Here is a 9,784-nt window from a genome sequence, read left to right on the forward strand (position 1 = left end):
TATTACAAATAACTTTATTTCTGGGCATTTATGGTTTGATTTCTTTGTATGTATGGATCACTTGGGTTGTTACCGACATCTGGTGAAAATTTCATGTCATTAGCACCTCTAGCAATATATTTACTGAGAAAAATGGTGACGTGTTCAATACTTATTTTACCCGCTGTATACAAACACACACTTCAACAGAGGCCACGCCTCCAGCAAGAATCGCTTCTCTATAGCAGCGAGTCCAGACCCTCCGTCCAAAGCAAAGTGAAGGACAGGGGTCTGGTTTTAACCAGGCTAATTGAGAAGGCTAAGTCACTTCAAAGTTTGCAGGTATATTTAATAGGACTGTTAGGACTGTGAAAACAATATACAAAAAAAGTTGTATAATTACACCGGTTTTGTGTGGAAAATTCAGTGTCATAATGTTTACTGTTTGCCTAAAATCTAGGGTTGGGCAATATTGGCAAAAAAAATTAATCACGATTAATTGTGGTGTTTAGCCGATAACGATTAATTTGACGATTAATCCCCTGGAGTCCCTGGACACCCTTATGTCCTGGTCACATGAACAATTTAGTGAGAAAGATTTGCTCTTTGTAGAAATTTGTTCCAAATTGTGTGAAAATTACAAACTTCAGGCTACACATCAAATTTTTAAATTGTGTTGATAGATAAATAAATTACAGAACTTTTTTTTAAAATGTTCGTCATATTTGAAGCGGAGAGGAGCACAGAGCGGACTCTGCCTGGTGGCATTAATCGTATTAATCGTCAAGTGTCAAAAAAAATCAATTGTTTTTCCTGAYGATTAATTGTACACAATACGATTATGCCGAACCCTACTAAAAACTAAGCATGATTCCACCTTTACAGAGATTTCATCAAGAAGGGTTAGATAGAACCTCTTGCTTATTTTGATCCAAGGGCAGCAGGAGGGTTACAAACATGCCAGTCAAAGAGTCGGACTCCGAAACCAAAACCATGTTTGGCTTTGATGTCTTACCTGACCCAAAGCACACAAAGAATTACGTCATTTAAATGAGAGCCTTTAAAAAGGGATTTCTCTGTGAGAATCTACTAAGCCTAAAGTATTAAGAACAACAGTGAAAAGATTAGCCAGCAGGAACAAAGAAAAGCACCGTGCTGTGGTTGCATCTAGCCCTACTGTCTCAGCAAACAGCCAAAGACACACAACTACCTTCCTACTACTGGAAAAACCGTCAGCCTGAGAAGAAATTTTWAAAAATTGTCACATTTCTGTGCATTACTTTGTACCAGCAGAGTTCTGTAGTTTTTAGAAAATGTTACCCAGGCTGAACAAAAAGAAAAGATTTGTAAGGATCTATTCTCAGCTGTGGATTATTTTGCTAATCTCAAGATTTAGAGAGACAGGAGACTGTAAGTGATTTATAACAAACTACAATACAGAYGTGCATCAAATTAAAGCTGCAGTAATAAGATGCTAATTGTTGGTTTTACCAGTGATTCAAGTTGTTTTTAACTCAAAAGTGCTCATTCACAGTCAGTTCCAAATTTTGGCTCGACTCTCATTAATCCATGCTGCTAATTTAAGATGACAGATTTAAATTTCTATGGGTTATCTTTTAAAGCTGAAACCTTGAATAGAATTCAAATGACKTTAAAAGAGAAAAAACAAAATGTGTTTCTTTTGTGCTGCTGTCGTTTCTCTCTCTATTCTCTAAAGAAAACACTGGAGGTTTCCACTCATGCTGGTTTACACACCTGAAGGTTCAGTAAATCGTTAGGATGCTCAAAGGTTCCCACAGGTTGTCAGGTGGGATAAAAATCTACTGCAGCAAAGCAAATTTAGGACAGTATGAAAGATTAGAAAGCAGAGAGCAGGCAGCATAATAAAGTAGAGCCACACTGACATTACTCTAAAAGGATTCCTTCAATTTCATCCGTGCATGCAACCTTCAGTTGCCATGCCAACCCGCTACTCGTCTCCAGCAGCCCTGATGGGAACGGAAAAAGCTGCTCGGCTACACTGCAGCAATGAAAAGTCGAGTTGTCGAGAAAYGTGACCGAAATAGGCGAGACGGCGACTCACCGAGACGTCAAAAAGCTCCTCGGTGTCGTCCAGCATGCGGACCCTTACGGTGACGTGCCGTCCGGACGGCATGGCTGGAGGCCGGTGCGTGGGGTCCAACGTGCTGATGCCAAGGGTCTCCGGGGCTCCGAGCCGCTGGCCCGCTCCGGAGGACGTTGGCTCTTGGTCTGGCTCTGCCATGGTTCGCTGCACCGTTCACTGCCGAGCYCGCGCTGAATTCAAGACACAAAAGGAGGGAGGAAGAAGAAGAATTGTGTTCAAAAGTTGTAAAAAATAATCCCAGTAATTAAACCCGCTGTCATTCACTAAATTAGCGGAATGGGTTTAAAATAGCACAAAGACAATGTTATTGTCCAGAAAACACGCTGCACCACCGTCCTGATTACACCAGCAGAGTAATTGCGAAGCTGTACTTGCACTCAGCACTAATGGCTGATAATTGTTGCCAGTGGGAGACTCAATTACCGAGGGAACAAAAAAAAGTCGTAGCATGTTCTTGATTTCAAAGCACAGATCAGGCTTAATTTATTTTGACATATAAATCACAAGACTTTAGTGTAAAATCAAAGAGTTACTCTAGTTCACCGTCAGCTGACTCGGAAAATCATTAAAGTGAGGCGAGGCCAAAAGGCACAGAGACACAATGGTACACTCGAGACTTAATCAAAAYATTTAAAGTTACTGCTGGAGGTTTGAGCTGAATGAAAGTAGACTGAAGAGAAGATAAACTTAAACTGTAAAAGGAGGACAGATCTGGAATAGTGGGGTCATGTGGAAAGCTAACAAATAATATCTTACCCRTTGTAGATAGTGCTATGAATGACATCAAATTGGAAAAAACTGTTACATTTTGACTGAACTAATCTAATGGCTAGTCTGTGCAACGCCAACAACTTCACAGCAGTTTGTGTGAACATTGTTTTATAAACCTTCAGATTGCTGTCGATTTTGCATTAAGCTTATATTTAAAAAAATATTACAACTTTCCTGCTGTAAGRCTAAACCAAAAGTGAAACAGCTAGCTGCTGCTGCCATTAGTCGCACATGCAAATAATCATAAAAATCAGTGTAAATAAGTGTGTAACGTTAAAACAATAGCAATGTTAAGGTTATGACAAAACACTTTTAAAAGTTAGGACATTGACGTTCTTTCAAAACCAACAACAAACCTTTAAAAATCAATTAACATTTTGATGGTTTCACTCACTGCTGAGTATTGGTAAGTAGTCACCATCTTGAATTCTGATCTCCCCCACTTTCCGACAAAGAATTTCCACTGGAGGGGGCGTTTACAACTTGTAAGTGGGAAATTTCCACTTCTCAGTACAACTGGGCGGCAGTRAAAGCAGCTGGTGAAACTGCAGTTAAATGGAGGTTTTACTAGAGGATTTTTCAGCGCCGATTTTYTTCTGTTTGGGAGATCTGAGATCAGCCGATACTTAGATAAGATTGTTGGAGAAGATCAGCTTTTCTACCTCCACAAAAGGTCTGAAACTCAGCCACCATCCTCTTTTGCTCTGCTGTGAGCACTACCTAATATCTAGTTAAAACAAGTTTGTATTGTTTCAAGGATATTGTTCAAAGTATTTCAGTAAAATAACATTTGAACATTGAAGATTGATTATAACATCTGACAGCTATTTAAAAACGGTACCAGCCAAAATTAGAATCAGCAGGTCAGACTATTTAAAGATTGGAGATCAGCAAGAAAACTAGAATCGGTGYACCCCTAGACACAGCAAATTTTACAGGCTGCCGGTTCCTTTTGAATCCTGTGCACCACTTAGCGGTGGGATGCCGTCATTTTGCAAGTAAAATAATCGACATGCATTATTTTAGAACATTATTACATGATCTCTGAAATTCTCGCAGGCCACATAAAAGGCCATGATGGGCCACATGCGGCCTGTGAACCTTAAATTTGACATATGTACTTTACAGAACACTCAAACCAGTGTTTAAGGGGCTCTTTTGGGGTTAGTGAAACTTAAGTTATTTAACTTTAGGAACATTTTTATCCCAAGTTAAATTTACAACACAGATACGATTATTGTAAAATTAACAGCTGGTGAACAGTTAGATGAGTCAAAACTACATTGCTCAGTTAGCTTTGTTTTGTTTGTTTAWAATTAGTTTTGATGCATTTTATGAGAATGACGTTTTCCAGCTATTCTATGTTCAGTTATTTATTGTGCGGTTAAATAATCTGGACAAATTACAGCATAGTTAATGATTTCTGTTGGGAAGAACTCTACAGGAGGAGCAAAAGAAAAAAAATCACATAAAATCGGTGCTTTGAACTGCAGTCGGTCAGAGGAAACATCCCTCAACACAAGACTTAAAAAAATAACCTGAAGAAATCTTTTTTAATCTTTGCAGTTTGCAACCAGTTTTTTCTAAAAGACCAGCAGGTTGGTGAAAAACCAGCCTACCCTTSTGCTTCTATCACGTTTGAAGAAAACAAACACCATCACTGAATAATTCTGAACACGCCTCCCTGCTCAGATGACTGTGTTTTGACAAAGTCAGACCGCTCATTTCTTCAGGGGAGACATATGAGCCGGCCAGTATTGGTATAAAACTGTCTGCGCACAGCCAGATCCCCTCAAGGCCCACAAGTATCCGTCCCATCATGCATTCCTGCTCCCTGATGTCAGCCTCAGACCTCGACGAGCGGTTCAAAGCGGCGGGCAGTCGTTCAGCCGCCGCCGCAGAGGTGAGTGACTGCCGCCAGGTTTGAGCCGAGCGCTGAGTCAGCCATTTCAGACCAGCGGATAATGTAATCATGTAGAGTGTGTGGGAAAGAACAGACCAAGAGTAATGTCCAACTTTGCTCCGCCTGATACTGAAAACAGACTGAGAAAAATGTCCTGATGCACCTCAGTAATCCAGGTAAAAAATCAAAAGGAAAAAAAAATGTATAGGTCCTCTGGACGGGTTTTTCTTTAATGAAACTTTCGGATGGAGGACGGTTGGAAACTGGCCTATATCGTAAGCCCAACCACACAGACCAATATTTGCGTTTTGACTCCCACCACCCACTGGAACACAAGTTAGGAATGATCAGGACTCTGTACCACAGAGCAGACAGTGTCCCTACAAACCCAGGAGCCAGGCAGAAAGAGAAATCACACACACGACAGGCCCTGGAGCAGTGTGGTTATCCTGACTGGGCTTTCCTGAAAGCAGACAGGAAACACAGACAGGATTTCATGCAACCTTCAGGTGAAAATGAAGACCCCAAACCCAGACCCAAACCAGTGGTTATTCCATATGTTGCGGGTGTTTCGGAGAAACTGAGACRTTTATTTTCTAAACATGATGTCCCAGTGGCTTTCAAACCCCAAAAMACATTAYGGCAAAGGCTGGTTCACCCCAAAGATCCGGTRCCCCGGCACAAACAGAGCAAYATTGTATATGCTGTTAAGTGCCAGGAGGACTGTGACCAGTTATACATCGGGGAAACAAAGCAACCACTGTTCAAAAGAATGTCCCAACACAGACRAGCTAATTCTAATGGCCAGAACTCTGCAGTTTTCACTCATTTACAGGCCAGCGGTCACTCTTTCAGAGATGAGGATGTTCTCATTCTTGACAGAGAGGAACGTTGGTTTGAGAGAGGAGTAAAAGAAGCCATTTTTTGTGAAGAAAGACCGTCCATCATTAAACAGAGGTGGAGGCCTCCGTTTTCAGTTGTCCCCCTCCTACAGCGCTGCCATTGGCAGTATCACTCCACCCCCTGTTAACAATAGGTGTTAATTAGGTGTGAACGATAGCCATGTGATGTGAGTATCAGTCACCTGGAGGCAGGACTCAAAAGCCTGAATTTTGCTTGAAACTCTCAGACTRAAGAAGTCTCTTGGAAGAGAGACGAAACGTTTCATTAAAGAAGAACCCGTCCAGAAGACCTATACAATTTTTTTTCCTTTAGACTGAGAAAAAGTTTCCAGTCGAACTGCAGTCGTGAGAAGAAAGTAAARTTCTTTTTTTTATAGAACAATAACAACCAAAAATAGACACTTCTGACGCCTTGGTTTTACTTGCATATAACTGCACCAGTTAATTTACAAACACATTGTATCATATTAACACCTGTTTGTTTTTAATAATCATAGATCCACTTGTGCAAACCAGGGTTCATGCAGGTTTCAGACCTTTTAAGACCATTAGGAATGACATTTAAGACCAAACTGACGCATTAACATAAACATTCAAATGGTCCCAGAAATTTTAACATTGAAACCTTTGATTGATATTAATTTATCTATTACAGAATATTTAATTTTAATAAAAGAACACTAAATTATTTCAAAGTAACGGTCATACTGTGGACTGCTTCAAGCCGAGTGCAAAAATCACCCATATCAAGCCAAGTCTCACTGAAAACACTTTCCCATGTTTAAACAAGAAGCAGTGGACATGACTGAACTTCTTTGTTTTTTGCAGGTGAACAAGCAGCCGTATGCGGTGGGAGGGTTGTAGCGGCAAAGAGGTCGAAGACATGGAAGTAAACTGTGCCATTTTTTTGCATGCAGTTATCACAGGATTTGTAGTTTAACCACGTACCAAGATGGGTAGAAAACTTAGCACTTCATGAAGACAGATCACATCAGCCTCTGATTACAGTGCTTTTCTCTGTTTATTTATGTAGCCAACGCTTCTCAGGAATGATYGAACGTAAAAAAAAATTTAAGACTTGACAAAATCTAATTTAAGACCTTGGATGAAAATCTGGACGTTTTAAGACTTTTTTTGGCCTAAATTTTTGATTTTCAAAATTTCCTGATGCATCTCAGTAATCCAGGTAAAAAAATCAAAAAGAAAAAAATTTGCGGGTGTTTCGGAGAAACTGAGACGTTTATTTTCTAAACATGATGTCCCAGTGGCTTTCAAACCCCAAAACACATTACGGCAAAGGCTGGTTCACCCCAAAGATCCGGTGCCCCGGCACAAACAGAGCAATGTTGTATATGCTGTTAAGTGCCAGGAGGACTGTGACCAGTTATACATYGGGGAAACAAAGCARCCACTGTTCAAAASAATGTCCCAACACAGACGAGCTACATCTAATGGCCAGAACTCTGCAGTTTTCACTCATTTACAGGCCAGCGGTCACTCTTTCAGAGATGAGGATGTTCTCATTCTTGATAGAGAGGAACGTTGGTTTGAGAGAGGAGTAAAAGAAGCCATTTTTGTGAAGAAAGACCGTCCATCATTAAACTGAGGTGGAGGCCTCCGTTTTCAGTTGTCCCCCTCCTACAGCGCCGCCATTGCCAGTATCACTCCACCCCATGTTAACAATAGGTGTTAATTAGGTGTCAACGATAGCCATGTGATGTGAGTATCAGTCACCTGGAGGCAGGACTCAAAAGCCTGAATTTTGCTTGAAACTCTCAGACTGAAGAAGTCTCTTGGAGGAGAGACGAAACGTTTCATTAGAGAAGAACCYGTCCAGAAGACCTATACAATTTATTTATTTTTGATTTTCAAAATTGAGACTTTTAGACTTTTTAAGACCCGGCATGAACCCTGGCAAACATTTGGTATTTCCACGCTAGATTACAGCTGAATTCTCAATTCCTTCTCAAGACAAAATGCTGACAATGGGTTTGTTATTTTAAAAAAAAGAAAGAAAATTAGTAACGGTTAAGTGTTTTATGACATGTGATCCTCACACCATCATCTCCACAGCGGCTATTGTTCCTGACTTCTGGCAACTGTCTGGAGTCGAGTGTGACAGCGACCTGCACATGCATGGCATGTAACCGGACACTGTTCAAACAGAGCAGCAGTGAAACAGAGGCCAGTGTAAGAGTAGACCGTGATTATTTCAGCCAACACGCCCCCCACCCCTCTCACCACCCTGCACCAAGTCTCATGAATCAAGCAGCCAKGAGCGTGGTGTGCAGCTCAGCTCCTAAACAAACCAAGAGAATCGTCCAGCAGCTGTGCAGACCTCCAAAGCGTAAGATACTAGGGGGACGTTTACAGACTACTGAGTGTGTTCCTGGATAAACCCACCCCAGCCTTTGAACTACAAATTCCCCACATATGTGTAACGTGGGGTTTATGGGACTGCTGGCACGAGCTTCTCCAACAGTGGCTCCTCTGTGTGCAGGGGCCCCCCTCTGGTGAAGTCCACCACTCTGAACAGCTGGAAACCCTTTAGTGACAGCTGAACCACCCCAGGCAGCTGAGTACCTGAGAAAGGGAAAGGAAAACAACAACAACAACAACACAGCTCAGTGTCCTCTGTGTTCAGCAACAGATACCTTTGGCAGGGTGTGGTTGCACTGCTGGAGTTGAGATTACTGGCAGTGATGTGTGTTTATGAAGTGAAAGAAATACCAGCCTGCATGTGCGCACGATGTAGTCTTTTCTGCCACAAATAATAACAATAAAATAAAATAAAAAGCCTGAAAGACATGAGTGCAGAGAGAGAGGGAGAGAGAAGGAGAAATCCTCTTTCCTGACTGACCTCACAGGTCTTGAATGTAATGTGGGTTAACAGAGCAGGCTGCTGTAATCCCCACGACCAGCTACTCTTGGATGGGACACTAATAAAGTGCCTGGACTCACCTGGACACGCTCTGGACACAAACRCTCACTTCCGGCGGAGTTTCAGATCATTTAAATTCCATCGAGATCCACAAAATCCTGAACCCAGCACCACCGAAACGCTGCGGAATATTCGTGCAATGCAACCCGCACTGACTGCAGGGCAGGAAGGGGTTTCACAGTGAGAGTTTCCTTCCAAATCCACAGGGTCGCACACAACAAGGCAGGGGAATACTCCCAGGATTTAGCTCTAATCTCATCAAACAAGTTGAATCACTTCCCTTATAAGAGAGCACTGGCTGTGGGAGGACTTACCCCTCTGCTGCTGCGCTCCAGTAAAATGCGGACTTATCCACAGCAAAGTGTTGAATGGAGATTCTTTCTTTCTTTCTTTTTACATCCACGTCCAGGCGTCAGAGAGGTAATGAAAGAAACCCTGCTGAGTTTCAGACGCGGCTCTCGGCGGACAGGACCGGGCTTCCTGCGGTCGCCATGGCGGACGACTGAGCGAGCTGCCGCGGGGAGACGGGATTATTACGCAGAACCGAGCCGAGGAGCGTCTCCCGTTGGTTCACTCCGACAATGAAGGAGGTGCAGCTGCAGCAGCAGCAGCACCTCCACCTTCAGCGCCAGGAGTTCGATGGAGCAACAGCGCCACCCAGCGGTTCAGCTGACTTCTTAGTATAACTCAAATAAAATTATAAACTAGCCAAGAAATGACTGAAGCAGTCGAGAAAAAATATTTTGTATAAAAGGCAACATATCATAACATACAATTTAATATTTTAAAATTATATCATCAGGCTGACAAAAAAAATAGATGCTATGTGCAAATTTGGGTGTTTTTAAAGACTAAAATGAAGAAAATTTAAACAAATAAATAACATAACATAATTAGAAAAGGAAATTCCAGCAGAAGAACCAGGTTTCCAGGTTAAATCTTTCTCATTGTGAAACTTATTAAACTAATATTTACAGTTGGTCAGTATCAAAGTGATGAGTAAAAGTACAAGTGTTTTACCATGAAAATAAAACTGCCTGTAAAAAAAAATCAAACTTAAAGTCTCGTCTAAGAACATCACTTGAGTAAAATCTGACATTTACTGTTCTTAAGTATCAAAAGTAAAATTCATGATACAAAATAAGTATTAAAAGTAAAAGTAA

General features: G+C 41.5%; 1 protein-coding gene across 1 annotated transcript in view; it reads right to left on the reverse strand.

The window, feature by feature from the left end:
- The window catches only part of LOC106512910 (FERM, RhoGEF and pleckstrin domain-containing protein 1), a gene marked incomplete in the record, with an annotated part of 77,265 nt that extends 68,045 nt beyond the window's left edge, over positions 1-9,220 (reverse strand). Inside the window, 2 exon segments of the mRNA XM_014001451.1 lie at positions 2,063-2,274; positions 8,936-9,220. Of these exon segments, the coding sequence (XP_013856905.1) occupies positions 2,063-2,242 (180 nt within the window).
- Between the last annotated feature and the right edge of the window lie 564 nt (positions 9,221-9,784).

This window comes from Austrofundulus limnaeus, unplaced genomic scaffold (genome assembly GCF_001266775.1).
Source record: "Austrofundulus limnaeus strain Quisiro unplaced genomic scaffold, Austrofundulus_limnaeus-1.0 Scaffold9, whole genome shotgun sequence".
Lineage (NCBI taxonomy): Eukaryota > Metazoa > Chordata > Actinopteri > Cyprinodontiformes > Rivulidae > Austrofundulus > Austrofundulus limnaeus.